We start from the raw sequence: 15,317 nt of genomic DNA, 5'->3' as shown, positions 1-15,317 counted from the left end.
GCATGTTTTGGAACGTGGGAGGAAAACAGAGTGCCCAGAAAAACCCACACAGGCACAGAGGGGGACATGCAAACTCTGCAAAGGGGGCCTGGTATCTGTGATTAAATGTGAGGCGGTCATGCTAATCAGCCATCCACCGTGACGCCCGAAGAGATATACTATTGCCATTAACTAAATGCAATATTTAGAAATCAAATGTTAAAATTTAAAGATTGGGGCTATGAGTATCTGGTATAGGTACCAAAAGCTACATAAGAGTTAAGTATCAATCAAAATCAGTCCCAAATCTGGTATCCAACAAACCCATTTTAAACACATAAAAGTTGGTTTGTTTATTTTTGAGTAAGTCAGGAATTGGGTCATTTTTGTTCTGATACCCCCAAGGTTACATAGTCTTTCTATTCCATCCTGAAAATTGAACGGAGATGTACAACAAAAACAACCTCTGAAAAAACTGGGTCGTATATATTATTTTGAATAACCCTAAAAGATAATTTATACAGAAAAACTGACCGAAAAAGTGTAATCATCAACAAGACAAAGTGCAATGTGTTTTAAACAAATTTTAAAAATGCTTCATTTTGTTCACTGCAATAGATTTTTGGATTCAATTAATCAAAGTAGTGGCACGGTACATTTCAGACACAATTTTTTTGTAGATAAAAAGGAATCTCTGGAGTCGTATTTGAATATCAAGCAAAAATATAGGGACTATGATATAAACATGCATTTTTGTAAATACTTGTATTGCAATAAATTAGCATTTATTTTACATAACACGAGCCTCCCTAAAAGGGAACAGACATATTTGTCTGCCATCTTCCTGCTACAGGTACCCAAACACTTCAATCAAGTGTATATTGTTCTTTGTGCTTTTTAGTACTTGTTTTTGGTTGCACCGACTATACCATACAGTGACGTCTAATGGTCAAATAACAGACACTCTCCTTTAAAAGGTTTTTATTCTCAAACAGTACCATGTGTGATTTTGGAGAAGAAATGTATGTATTTTATATAAATCATATGAGTATAATAATAATAATAATAATTTCCTTTGTATTGTCATTCTTTGTATCAATGTACACAGAACGAAATGTCGATACACCTGACCCGGCAACAGTTTGGATTTGGCTTGTGAACATACAGCTTACGGGCTTGATCCGATCTGTTTCATGATTAAATCGAGCCCCCCGCAACATTTCTGAGTTGCAAAAACAAAAAACAATTCTCTAGCTCATTCCTACCAAAAATTATAATTTTTTAAAACGCATACAAACCAAATGCTCCTTCACACCACTAGAGGGCAGTGAAGTTGTAGAAGAGTTAAAGTTTATTCTGGTTTCATGTTAAAGACAATATTATGCAATATTTTCTCAGCTTTAGTACACCTAGTTTCATCTGATGTTCATGTCCATCGACTGCTCAAACTCTTATTTTGTATTTCTTTTTTATTTATTTCAAAGCAGTATGACAATAGAGGCAAGGGTATATTTATTCACAGTTCCTGTTTGAGTACATTTATTTTTTCAGATGTAAAGCTGCATTTACTCAACTGTTATATTAAACAAATTGTTAACACTTCCAATTCCCAAAACAAAAATCCCCTTTTTTCCATTGTTTGGGAATAAATGTGTCTTGCTAACTGTAGGGTAGGCTGAATGATAAAGCATAGAGCTGAAAAAACAAAGCTAATTTGGCGTTTACATTTCTTGATTGATCCGGCCCACCTGAGAACATAACGTCTGGTTCTGACCCCTGATCCAAACTGAGTTTGGCATGCCTGATAGATGAATACCAAAGATTTGAGTACTGGTCTGAATTACTGCTTACCTGTGAGTGTGCTGTCAATCTTGCGCTCTGTGTCCCGCTCGATGACATGGAAGGAAACGTTCACCTCCTGTTTTTGAGCGTATGAAAACTGCGCACGCACACACACACAGGAAATCCGAATTACAATACATCATGGATATTTGGGGGCCAGACTTTTAAGGACTCAGCATTTTCTCACACAGGTCCGCACATTCATCTCTCTGCACACTAAATTGGAATAACAGTACACATAAAAACATCTTGCACGGACGAATATACGACTTAACGAGAAGCCAAGAGGCAGGAATGGTCGTGCACACACTCAGCTTGGACGCATTTATGCCTTAAAGCACATGTGTCAAACATGTGGCCCGCGGGCCGGATCAGGCCCGCGAGACAATACAAAATGAAGCACAATAGAACAATGAATTGAAGTTTTAAATATGGCCACTTAATGTCGCCAAAGCCAGGTGCCACTCACAAAACAACTGTAGCGGCCTCTCTCTTTCTTCCTCTCATTTTATGTCTTTCTCACGCTCTCTTATTTTCTTCTCACTTTTCACTCTATCTCTCTCTCTCTTGCTTTCACTCTTTCTTTCACTCTGATTTTTCTCTCACCCTCCTTTATATTTCTCTCTTATGCGCTGTTTTTTCCTCTTTCACTTTCTTTTCTCTTTCCCTCTCTCCTCAACCATGTCTTTTTTCACTTTCTCTCTTCTGCACTTTTTTTCTTTCTCTCTTTCTCTCTAAGTATCTCACACTCGCTCATTTATCCTGTCTCTTTCTCCTTCTCATCTCCCATTTTTTTATTTGCTTTCTCTCCCTTTTCTCGCTTTCTCCCTTTCCATATCTAACTTTTTTTTGTATCCTTTTTCCTTTTTATCCCTTTCTATATTGTGCTCTCTTTATTTCTCTCTCTCTCCCTTTCATTTGTTTCTCTTTACATCTCTTTTTTCCTTTCTCTTTTTCACCCTCTTTCTTTCGCTATACTGTAATCCACTAGTCCGGCCCCCGAGAGATTTTTTTTCTAGCATGAGTTTGACACCACTGCCTTAAAGGAAGACCATGAGGAAAAAAGGCCGACTAAAGGTGGCCTGTTGCCTTGAGCCTGAGGGGGGCGCTGCCACACCACTAGGTACTATTCATAACATTCTCTAGTTGGTTGAAAAGCAAATACACCAATGTCAACAGCATGTTGATCATTATTAGCTTATGTTTGGAGAACAAATAACAACTGGGGAGGTTCTGAATAAATTCCAAGGACAAAGATGAAAAAAAGAAATAAAAATGGCCGTTACCGGATATCCACGGAACTTGAACTTGGAGCCGGGCTCCTGTGTCACCTCCTCCTCAGTTTGCTTCATAAGTTCCGTGCCCATCACAAATCTGCGGCCCTGAAGGTCACATGATGACGTCAAACCTTCGCTCAACACAATCCAACACACTGATGCCTAAAAACCTACAACCACTCAGCAAAAAAAAAAAAAATAAGTTTGGAGACTTGTTCTTTATCCTCTGCAAAGATAAAGTAAAACTGCAACTGAGTGACTGTTACAATCTTCTATATAATGCAAATCACATAATTTAGTATTTATTGCCCTCATTTCAATCAGAACGGATCCCAAAGTATGGTTGAATCTTAAGTAAAGGATACAGTATATCATCATTCAAATGTGAAATATCCAAAAACATGACATCCAATTGGTAAATATAAAAAAAAGGGTGTGTAGTTCAATGTTGGCATTTCACAGATTTACTAAAAGGAATAACTGTGGAGTGCTCCAATGGTTGGTTATTATGCTACATTAACCAATTGGACAGGATCAACTGTGTTTTGCTCAGGAACTGAACATTTTCTTCAGGACTAAAGTTCTTGGGTTGTTTTACCCAAGAGACTCCCCTTGGAATGTACTGTACTTGTTTTGTACGAACTACCTTTTTGAACAGCTCCCAAAAATATTTTATAAAAGAATAGAACATGTTGTTTTTCCTCTAAACATTTGCGGTTTTCTGAAAAAGTTGAACGCTAAATATTTTTTTCTATGTGTGTTAACAATGCCCAAGTGAGTTCAAAGAGCTCTCACGCTTTATTTTCCAATGTGCCTATCTGATTTTGTCTTCTATCTATATCTCAGAGCTGTTTGGAGGTTAGGTTTTGTGGAATGGGGGCCGGGGGATGCTGGAAAGTGAAGTTATGCTCGTCCCGCAGGTTTTTTTTGTTTTGTTTTCATTTGTCAGTGCAGCATGAAAATGGTGAAAGTAAGAAAAGGCTTGCTTCTAGTAGAGTCTAAACGCCCCCACCCCCCCACCCCCCCCCCAAGAAATTGTAAAAAGTGAGTTTACTCGAGCACGTCTAAAAAATGCACGTACTTGCACGCGCACCATCAATAAGCTTCAATCATGACTAAGCCAGGAGATGGCGGCAGAGAGTAACAAAGCTCCAAATTCTGTATAGCTCCTTTAAAGTTATCGAGGCAAAAAAGTTTGAAAAATCCAATTCTTCACATATTGTAAAATACAGCTGGGGAAAAAAAAGATCGTATTTCTATTCATTTCAATAGGAAAAGATCATTTTAGGAGCACTTTTAATCTGGCGCCACAGCACAAATTATTCATCTCAGGGCATCATTTCAACTCTTTTTTTTTTTTTACTTTTGAATTAAATGATTTCATGAAAAAATGCCAAAAGCATTATAACCAAGTAAAGCGAACATAATTTGTTTCCTGTCCGGCAAGCTCCCTCACCGAATAAATGTCCAGATTTTTCCCTTGGAAGCTGACGGGAACCTCGAAGCCCACGGGGATCAGCAGCGGCTCCGGAGATTCAAACTGAGGACATCGCTCCGGCTTGGAGACACAAAGAGACAACACTCTAACATCAATCTTGCGAGCAACCTTGGCGTACCGTCCTGTTGGTTGCACTGCATTAAAAATGTATGTATTTGTGTGCAACAGCTAAAAAAAAAAGAAATGAACAATGTTGAACCTGTTGAGGTTTAATGATGTGGCTGCCAAACAGTGCGCTGTCTGTGTCGCTGCAGCGGTGCTCCCGAGCGTTCCACTGGCAGCCCCACTCGCTAGTAACACACGAGATACACCTGACAAACACAAAAATATGCTTCATTATCAGAGTACGTTCAGGGATACTTTTCATGAGGAGCAGAAGGCCACATACAAGTGACATGTCAGCCTTTTTAATCCGGCCCGCCAAAAGAAAAATTGTGAAAACTAAATGTAAATGGTCTGCATTTGAATAGCGCTTTTCAAGTCACTGAAGACCTTCCAAACACTTTACAATGGGCGTCACGCCTACCCATTCACACACACAGTGTCAGTGTCTTGCCCTATGATACTTTGACACCACGATATCCAACCTCGAATTTGCAACCTCTCTGTACCAAGACGAGCGCTTCTCAGCTACTTTTCGCCAGGTAATAATAGTATATATAATAGTATAAAAGGTGATTAAATGATACTAGTATGCACAGTCGTCTAAGGGAAGTTTAAAAAAAATATGCGACTACAAATTAGAGAAATATTCATTCAAATAGATTCCATTTGTTCATTCATTTTGCGAACAACTTATCCTCACTAGGGTGCTGGAAATGGGTGCTGTCATCCCAGCTGACATTGTGTAATACGCAGGGGACAACCTGGACTGGTTGCTAGCCAATCAAAGGGTACGCATAGACAAACAACCATTTACACAAACATTCAGTCCAGGCGACAATCTGGAGTCACCAATCACCCTGTCATAGATAGATAGATACTTTATTCATCCCCGAAGGGAAATTCACACTTCCAGCAGTCTACCCCGTTGTTTATTAACAGATTAACATGATGCCCTAGGGGTGCTTGTAGCGGAGTGGATGACGTCACGCCAGTCCAAAAGTTCGACATCCCTGCGGCAGATGGAAAAACTTTTCTTTGTGAAAATCCAGGGATACACCACTGTCATGCATCTGCTGGGAATAGCAGTTCAACAAAAGAGCAGGAAATTTAAATTGCTTTAAGTTTTGTACATGAGAGAAATAGAGTGGGATTTAATACGTTCAGGCATTTCGTTATGATCCAAGTTATAGTCACATGTATACACAATGAATATAACAGCCTGAAATGAATGAATACAATTAAATGAAAAATGCATGTTTTGGAACGTGGGAGGAAACCAGAGTTCCCGGAAAAAAACCCACACAGACACGGGGTGAACATGCAAACGTCGCATAGGGAGGTCGGTAGCTGGAATCAAACCCTATGAAATGTGAGGCGGTTGTGCTAACCAGTCATCCACCGTGCCACTCGTAGAGGAATTCTATTTACCTAAATGTAATATTGGAAACATTTTAGGATTTAAATGTATTTCTTGGAAAACCTTTGTCCTTTTTTCCAGAAGAAAGGAAATTCTATATACAGTATTGGTGCTATCAGTATCTGGTATAGGTATCAAAAAGCTACTAAGTATCAATTAAAATCAGTCACAAAAAATCTGGTATCCAACATCCATTCTTTAAACTTATAAAAGTTGGTTTGTTTATTGTGAACTTAGTCGGAAATTGGGTCATTTTTGTTCCAATATCCCCAGAGTTACTTCATCTGTCTACTCCATCCTGAAAATCGGGACCGAGTAGTACAACAAAAACAACCCCTGAAAAAACTGGGTCATATATACTATTATGGATAACCCTAAGAGGAGAATGGTTTATGGGGCGGCAGTAGCTTAGGCGGTAGAGCGCTCGTCTTGGGATCAAGGGATCCCAGTTCGAATCCCGGCTCATCCGTGTTACATGTCAAAGTGTCCTTGGGTAAGACACTGAACCCCTAATACCCCCAATAAGCAGGTTAGCGCCTTACATGGCTGCAAGGTCGCTATTGGGAAATGTGGAGCACATTGTAAAGCGCTTTGGAAAGTCATTGACTTGAAAAGCGCTATATAAATGCAGATCATTTAATCCCAAAAAAACTGACCGAAAAAGTGTAATCAACAAAAAAGGTGACATTTGTTTTAAATAAATAAGAAAAAATCTTAATTTTGTTCACTGCAATCGATGTTTCGATCAAATTGGTCAAAGTAGTGGAACTTTCTATTTTACACTCAATTTTTTGTAGTTAACAAGGAATCTCACAAAAAAAGTTCCCCGATATCATGTTACATCATCACATTATCTGAGCCGTGGGTTCTATCCGCATGTAGTAAAAGACAGACAAGTCAGAGGCCCTCATCACATTAGTTCCTTACGGTGTGTTCGGATTTTTCCGCACAGTCGCCGCACAGTTGTAGAAGTAAAATTCTCCCGTTGTGACCACGATCCTGTCGTTCACCACCACTTTTACTGGGACTGACACATAGTCTGGACACACAAGAAGAAATATTTGGTAAACATTTGTTGGTGTCTGCCTAATATTCATGTTTGAACAGTGGTGCCTTGTGACATCATCCTTGACTAAGTGCCGGTGTCTCCAAGGTTCTTTCTTAGAGCCACTTCCATTTTGACTTAAACATCATACTTATTGTTTTCATTTGTGTTAATCCAAAACTAAATGTATGGAACCAGTTTTAGGCCGACTGCTTATCAATGATCTTCTTATAGGCTGATGGCATTACCTTGTTGGTTGGGTGTGGCCGGGATCTCTGCAGGGTCCGGCAGAGAACAAGTGACAATGGCGTGGCTGCTCAGCACCGCAGCGCTGCTAGGAGACGTGTTGAAGAGGCAGTGCAGCCTGTCTGACTGCCTGAGCCGGGGAAGCGCTGGGATGCTGATGTCCACCTGGTGGAGGTGAAGCGATGAGTCCTTTGTGGGGTTTTTAAGACACTCCGTTAAAATATGAATACCTGTTGGGTTTTGTGGCAGCTGAGGTTAGGTGGGTCAAAGGATTGTATTTGCACACACTGCTGATTGGGTGACCACAGCCACGTGTTCTCCTCTGCCCATCTGCTGCATTCTTGCTTCCTAGTACACCTGTCACAAAGGTTGAAACCTCAGGCTTTCTTAAATTTGACTTGAGCGTGTAATTGCAATGAAAAGGTGAAGCGCACGCAATGCTTACCTCCCCTCTAAAACGCACCAGCCACAGTAAGGATCCTTGAGAGCCATGCAGGAATGGCAGTCTGTTTTCAGGTGGCATGACTGCACAGGAACCTTGGTGATCTACATTCATGATAAACCATTAAAAGAAAATGAGCATTTGTTTTAATCAGTGACATGCAGTCAGCAGTCAGGGGAGGCATGTGAAGCTGTGCTTCACCTGGCGTCATGGCAATATGATATTGAAAATATATTAAATGGTTATCTTTATTCAGTTCTGGAGTTTATTTAACTTTACAATTTTTGGATTTTCCATTTCAAAATTACGTGCTAGGAGCTCGAATTGCTCATGAAACAAATGGATTTTCGAGATATGAAATAACTGAAAAGTAATTAGTCCGCTCTGTCCTCCCAGAGGATTGTTCGTTATTTTGACTACTATGCACCATTTACATAATTGGCACTGATGGACAATAATTCTGCTGCTCTTTGATTTTTACACGATTTAGGGCAGTTCGTATTTTTGTAATCTGGGCGATTTTTAAAAAAGTGGTCAAGGCCGGACCTTTCAAATAAAATTTCATTAATGTCTTATCTCTTATTTTAAGTGTCTTCACTGTTTATGTATCCTTTAACAGCCTGGGTTGTCGGGACACTACTGAGGATTCAACTCAAGACAACCTTTCTCCACTGTTGACGGATCCTGGCCCGAGTTTGGCTTGTGGCAAAGTTGGCACCAGTCCATTCCTTAATGTTGTCGGCCCAGTTTTCTTCAGTCTTCCTCTCCTCTTGAACCCTTAGACTATCCCCTGGAGACTTATCTTGGCCAATTTTGTTGGTTTTGTGACGTGATCATACCACTGCAGTTTTCGTCCACACCACAGTCGTAGGGTCCAATGTGCCCTTTGATAGTGTTGTGCACCGTTTAATTTGTCACATTAGCTATGTAGCTGAAGTGAGTGTCTACTAAACTATTAACTTACCATTAATGGCGACCTTGGGCCAGGCAGTGAAAATATTGTCAGACGTTAAATATCGGTCTGTACAGAAAAAGTTGGGGACCACAGAGCTAAAGACAAATATGAAGCTGATAGACGACCAATACCAAAAGGAAATCAATGATCGGAGCCCGTGAGTTAAAGTGTATGTAAATGTTTGCGGTCAGCACAATGACTGATCAAGAAGAGCAGATAACCAAAGGCTGTCAAAAAAGGAAATGGCAGACCTTTTTCTCACTGGTGACGTACAAGTGCTGCAGTTGCGAGTCTAGCAACAGATCCTTGTTGACTTTATCGCCAGTCACTTCGCCAGACGCTCGACCGTAAACCTCTGGGTGGGCTGACAGATGCAACTTCAGGACCTAAAAAGAACCCAAAAAATCTCTGCTGCATTTATTCCAAGCTTTGACTTGGCACTCCAGGATAAACATGTAATAAAATCACAAAGATTAATAATAATATTTATAGGGTAATCATTGCAGGTTGTCCTAAATTGGATGTGCTTGAGAAAATAATGCAATGACATTTCCAGAAATGTTGTAAAAAAATTAAAAACAATTAAAACATGATTATAAATTTTCCTAAACATAGTAAAAATTATATATATTTTTTAGACATTTGTGTGGTAATTTGGGGCAGTGATGGCCCTGGGAAAGACACTGTCTCTAAGCTTGTCGTCTTTGTTGAAGGGACCTGTACTGTTGAACATTTACCTTTTTTATGGCCAAATTCAAGAACTTTTTAAGGACCTTCAAAGACAATTTTTCAATTTCTCCATTAACATTAAAAAAAAATCTGGTGTGTATCATGTATTTTGCAGATCCACATATATTATATATATATATCTGCAATTTACATATGCACTTTTTAATCCTGGGTGTGCAATTATCAAGACATCTGATTTTTAGAACTTGAGGGTAAAACACAAATATATTTGTGGATCTTAATAGGTGTGCCAATTTTTTCGAGACAAATCCCTCCCTAAATAGGTGTTAGGTAAAATGACAGTAATACAGACGCTACCCTACTGACGAACACTCGACTCACGAAAAACGGTAGATACGAACATTCTTTTCGGGATGTCGAAAAATATCTGGACATTGCTGTAGGTTAGATTTTGTATTGTGCGCCTTTTTCCAAGTTCCATACAAAATATAGCACTGAAGCATCTTATGAACAAATTCAAATTACGAACGATCGTCCGTAAATTGGGCAGTGTCTGTATGTAGCTTATATTTTCAGTTGTAGGAAGTTCTCCCCAGTACAAAAGTCAAGCACTTGACTTCCTTGAAAACACGACATTAAAATTCAAGCATTTGCAAGGATTCTAAGCACCACACCCTGCAGAGGGCAGGTCAAAAAGGTGGTGGCTGAAGTAAGAGGAGTCCTCAATAATGTTTTCAGCTCTGTTATGGTGGCAAAAGCCACAAATGTCATCAAGAATGGGCAAATAACAGCCAATGATTTTCTGTGTTGAAGACCCTCTAAAAGGTTTTCCTGTGCACCCAGGACGCCACACAATGAGGCTGTCCAAACCTTTGTAAATCTGTGCCAATAGACTTTGTGTATTCATTCCTTTCTTATGACGTCTATTGCTGTCATTCCAAAAACGTGTACATCATTAACAAAAAATAGTTTCAGCCATTCCGAACCTCTCCGTTGGCTGTGCCCAAGAAAGCGACGGCATGGCCCATCTCCACGGCAACGGCAACAGCAGTCATGATGCCCTTACGGACCAGGGAGGGCTCTACCACCAGAGCCACGTTCGCTTTACTGGCCAGGGGCGACGGCAGGAACTCAGCCCCACACTTGTACTTTACCACCATGTTGTGCTGAAGTGAGAAAAAAAAGTGACATTTAAGTACAGTGGTACCTCTCAATTAGGAGGATCTCTAAACACAAAAATATTTGTATACAAGTTTATTTTAACAAAATCTAGCTGGCTATACATAGGGAAAGCAAGTTCACGGGCAATCCCACAGGCTACCACTAGAGACCGCTTATTGCTTGTGACTGCTTACTGCCAGCATAAGCTCGTCCATTTAAAGTTGTAGAAACTTTGATTTTGAGTGAACAGTAAGTGCTTACTGATGATCAACGGTATCTTGATCTCATACCTGTCAGCCTCGGCCTATTGTTCCCCTTATTAATAATTACAAATCTTCCCTATTAGGCGATAACAAACCTCACAAACACAAAGCAGCACCTTCTTACTCACAGCAAGACAGACTATGTAGAATACCGAGACAATATTAAAAATCTCCAATGACGTCATCTGCTACCAGTGACAGTGGCAAAGCAAAAGAAAAATTGTGAAAACTAAATGTAAATGGTCTGCATTTGAATAGCGCTTTTCAAGTCACTGAAGACCTTCCAAACACTTTACAATGGGCGTCACGCCTACCCATTCACACACACACTCACACACACACAGATAAACGTTCAAGGCCTGCTTATCGGGGGCGTTAGGGGTTCAGTGTCTTGCCCTATGATACTTTGACACGACGATATCCAACCTCGAATTTGCAACCTCTCTGTACCAAGATGAGCGCTCCTGAGCTACTTCTAGCCAGGTAATAGTAGTATATATAATAGTATATAAGGTGATTAAATGATACTAGTATGCACAGCCGTCTAAGAGCAGTTTTAAAAAGATTTTCGTTATATTTTTTATTATACGGAGTACACAATGTGAAATGATCAAAAAACATAAAAAATGGGGAAAATGTACACGGAGACCGTCGCGTCCCTTCCTACGCACACACATTCGTTACAGCTTACAATAAACTCGCATTTTATTTTCTCAATATCATCCTATTAACGTTTTTTTTTTCTCATGTTTACTTACTATTTGAATGTGTTTTTAGTGACCAGGAAAATGTGTTTTATAGCTATTTAGGCTACACTTCTATTCTTTTGGGAGGAGAACGATCCTGGAACAAATTAGGCTTCTAAGAAGAGATACCACTGGATATATATTTTAACTACCCCGTTTGTAAAAAGGTGGAAAGTGTCCTTGGCTAAAGCCTTGCCTGATCAGTGCTGCTGCAAAGACCACTTGATTTGGTGGAGTATGGCGAGTAGACAGCCGGCTTGTCGTTGATGAGGCCACCTTCACTATAGCAGGCACCGATGATCTCCAGCAGCTTCGTGTTTATTGCACGGAGAGGGTACATACCTGGCATAAGCAAAGCAAGCTCAATTGTAATTTGACCGTTTTAGAGCTTTGTGTTCATCAAAAAAAGACTTACACATGGCCGATGTCGTGGGGTCTTCATCAGAGGTGAAGGTGACAAAAAGAACTTTGTCAGACGCTAGGACTGGTCCGTACTTGTCCGATTTGGTCAGATTTTGAGCCAGAACCTCGCCTGGTGTTGTGACATAGGCAGCCTGCAAAGAGAGGAAGATAGACAACAGAATATTTCAAACAAACCCTAACGCACATTCAGGTCATACTATACATGGACCAATACACTGCTTGGACTAATTTGGTCCAATTTACTCATTTGGTATGTAGAAAAATGACCCATTTCCCTGGGTTGTTTTCACATTTTTTAAATGAACTTTCCCCCCCCCCCCAACAATATTAAAATATTTCTTATAATGTATTACAAATCATTATTGTGGTATCTGATAGACAAAATTACTCTTTAAATTGCTTAAAAAATTGGGTTGGGGGGTGGGGGTGGCGGGGGTTTGGGGGGTCTGGTTGCTTATTACAACCAGAAAAACCAATTGTTCTTTATTTAAACCAAAATCAACAATAAGAAGTTTTCTTTTTTAGACTTTATGTTTTTTTTCAAAATCGGGTAGATTTCAAATAAATCATTATCACTCCATTATGTTATCTACTCTTTCCACAAAAACACCATTTTGGACTTTGTGTTAAAAGTAAATGACCGAGTTTTGGGATGCGTTTTGAACAAAACATCCCATAAGCTTTGCAGTAAATTGGTGTTAAAAAAATAACTAAAAACTAGTAACGAGTAAAAGCTTTTGCCTAATGGCAAATTTTACTTTTAAAACATTTGTGGAGGAGATAAAAAATGTTAGAGGCATTATAAAGTTGTTTATTTCCGGAAGACAATTGTAATTTTAAATGATAAATGTGAGGTAAAAATATCAAAAGGAGCCGACACGTCTGAAGCATATTTGGTTTAGTAGAAAAAATATATAAAAATAATACATATCCTGCCTTTGTATCGGATAGTGAGTATTTATATAGACTATTTTTGAAAATGTTATGCTCTTAGTGTCATTGCACTAATTTTCACTATTGGATTATTGTTCTGATGCACTTATAACCGAGGCCAGTCTACTGGTAAATAATTGCCTATTTATCCAAACATTTTTTATATCCCATTTTTCACTTAAGTCTTTTATTACATGTTGATCCTGGAGTGCCTGAGGGAGCATTGTTCACTGTGTTCACTCTAGGTGAGGCTCATGTTGTCATATAAATGCAAATTTAAATCCACATTAATATGCTGGTTCAAGTATTATTCAAATAAATATAATTGTTTTTAGTTTTCTTAAACTACTAGGAGGTGCTAAGCAATACGCACTGTGCTTAAAGAAGAAACCATCTTGAATATTTTCTTATACTACAGTAGTTTTGTTATTATGCGTTATACCTGAACTTTATTGAACTTGTTAGCTGCACTGCAGTTGAGCTGCAGCTCAGTGTACGAGTAGTAGCTCTGGTCGTCCTCGCACATCCGTGAGATGAAGGTGAAGTTCTTGGTGTCCTGCACGCCGAGGGTCCGTGAGAATAGGAAATAGACGAAATTGCCGTCCTTAAAGGCAAAGCGAAAGTTATGTAGATAGCGCATCACGAAGGGGTTGGCCTGCACGGCAGAGGCATCAATGATGTTCTCAAAGATGTTCCACTCTCCGTAGTCTCTCAATATTCGGGTGGAGATCAGCTTGGTGCTGTCATGGCTCCCGTAGCCTTTAGCGACCTAGGCAATGCAAAGGTTTAGTTTTAGTCCTCTGCGTACTAAATCAACATATTGCAAGATGGATTTGCTCCTCACCAGAAAGACAGTGAAGTTGTCTCTCTCCTTAGTGAAGTAGGACATGACACCTACCACAGAGACGCTTTCCTCTGTGCTCACCACGTACGACTTCTCGCCCTTGTTGTCGCTGAAGTAGATCACGTCCGCCACATTGCTCAGATTCCTAAGCGCGCATATTCCCCTAAAGATGCTGCCGCACACTATCAGCCTATCCTGAGCGGCATGCACCAGCAGCAGTTTGTTGTGGTTGTCCGTCTCAACCGCATCCTCGCAGGTGTCTGCAACGGGTGGTGTGCACTGCCGGTTGTCCCGTCGGGGCCCTGTCTCCACCTCCACTTCCTTGACTAAGTTGGCAGATAGCTGGTAGAGAGCGTTGACAGCGCCCACATAAAGCCGGCCCGTGCGGGGGTCTTGGACCACATTGTTGATGAGTGTGCTCGAGGGAAACTCTGGGTTCTTAGCACAGGTGACGCAGAGAAAAAAAGTTGCCGTAGAGGCCAGCAGTGGCCACGCCAAACGGCGCTCCATCAAGGCTGTTGAATGATAAAGACACCATCATTTGCTTTGGCATTCAAATTTCATAACAGCACTAGACAAATGTGAAAAAGAGTTAATTAAACTTCAGCATTACTCATACTTTTCAGCTGCATTTCTCAATTATACTTTACCGAAGCGTACTTGCTACTACTCAAGGCCAGTTCCATTTCTTCCTCTTTCATCTACCTACTCAGTCTGGTCTTGTTTTTTTGCTCCCTTTCATTTCTGTTTTTATTCTTAAAATTTCTCTCACTTCAAAAAAGTAACATTAGAACTGCTGACAACAATAAAATCTAGTTTAACTTGCAAAATAAAGTATGCCACCACACAAGTACCGCAGTTGACTCTCGTTTATTTTTCTTCGTCTTCCCATCAAATAGCCTCTTCTACGCCTCTCAGCTATTCCTTATCTAGTGGCGTCAAGATAAACACATATGATGGGTAAATTCCCTAACATGGTCGCTACAAGCTAGTCAGTAATTCATGTACAGTAAACCCCCTCTATAGCGCACCCTTCTTTTCACGGTTTTGCCACTTCACAGATTTGCATCGTACATTGTGTTCTGCATTCTGTTTGGCGAAACAGGCTAGCTGTTTAATGAGTATTTATAAAAATAATAAAAAACAAAAAAAAAATCAACATTTATACAGCACTATTATTTGGTAACAAAATAGATGAGTGTAAAAAAGGTTTGTTCTTTAATATCAGGGTAGATTACAACATTTTATTGTAAAGTAATATTAAAAAAATAAAGTTTATACTTCACAGATTTTGCCTATCACAGGCACTTTTGGGAACATAATTACCATGAGAAATGAGGGATTACAGTATTAGACAATCACATTTTTAAAAAAGTGCTTAAGTGCAAAATCTACCGCTGTGCACAGCAGGTATGAGGACTAAAGAAAAAAATGCTCAGTAGAAAAATATC

The 15,317-nt window shown here is 39.7% G+C and overlaps 1 protein-coding gene across 3 annotated transcripts in view; it reads right to left on the bottom strand.

Annotated features, from left to right (window-relative positions):
* Positions 1 to 15,317, bottom strand: part of LOC148356819 (plexin-B2-like) — a 95,984-nt gene that overhangs the window by 29,068 nt on the left and 51,599 nt on the right. For 2 of the 3 annotated variants that reach the window (XM_088346862.1, XM_088346864.1), the window contains 14 exons: positions 13,867 to 14,381; positions 13,465 to 13,791; positions 12,082 to 12,220; positions 11,863 to 12,008; positions 10,483 to 10,662; positions 9,058 to 9,192; positions 7,855 to 7,955; positions 7,640 to 7,766; positions 7,412 to 7,574; positions 7,046 to 7,157; positions 4,796 to 4,907; positions 4,555 to 4,656; positions 3,108 to 3,203; positions 1,831 to 1,918 (listed from right to left, as the gene is read on the bottom strand). In XM_088346862.1, coding sequence (XP_088202988.1) covers positions 1,831 to 1,918; positions 3,108 to 3,203; positions 4,555 to 4,656; positions 4,796 to 4,907; positions 7,046 to 7,157; positions 7,412 to 7,574; positions 7,640 to 7,766; positions 7,855 to 7,955; positions 9,058 to 9,192; positions 10,483 to 10,662; positions 11,863 to 12,008; positions 12,082 to 12,220; positions 13,465 to 13,791; positions 13,867 to 14,376 — 2,338 coding nt within the window. In that variant the 5' untranslated portion in view covers positions 14,377 to 14,381. Of the gene's footprint in view, positions 1 to 1,830; positions 1,919 to 3,107; positions 3,204 to 4,554; positions 4,657 to 4,795; positions 4,908 to 7,045; positions 7,158 to 7,411; positions 7,575 to 7,639; positions 7,767 to 7,854; positions 7,956 to 9,057; positions 9,193 to 10,482; positions 10,663 to 11,862; positions 12,009 to 12,081; positions 12,221 to 13,464; positions 13,792 to 13,866; positions 14,382 to 14,516; positions 14,533 to 15,317 lie in introns of those variants that run through there. The other variant, XM_088346865.1, reaches the window with a different exon arrangement.

The sequence above is a fragment of the Urocampus carinirostris genome, chromosome 11, assembly GCF_059441175.1.
Source record: "Urocampus carinirostris isolate Australia breed hairy pipefish chromosome 11, RoL_Ucar_1.0, whole genome shotgun sequence".
Taxonomy (NCBI): domain Eukaryota; kingdom Metazoa; phylum Chordata; class Actinopteri; order Syngnathiformes; family Syngnathidae; genus Urocampus; species Urocampus carinirostris.
This window is presented reverse-complemented; position numbering and strand designations above follow the sequence as displayed.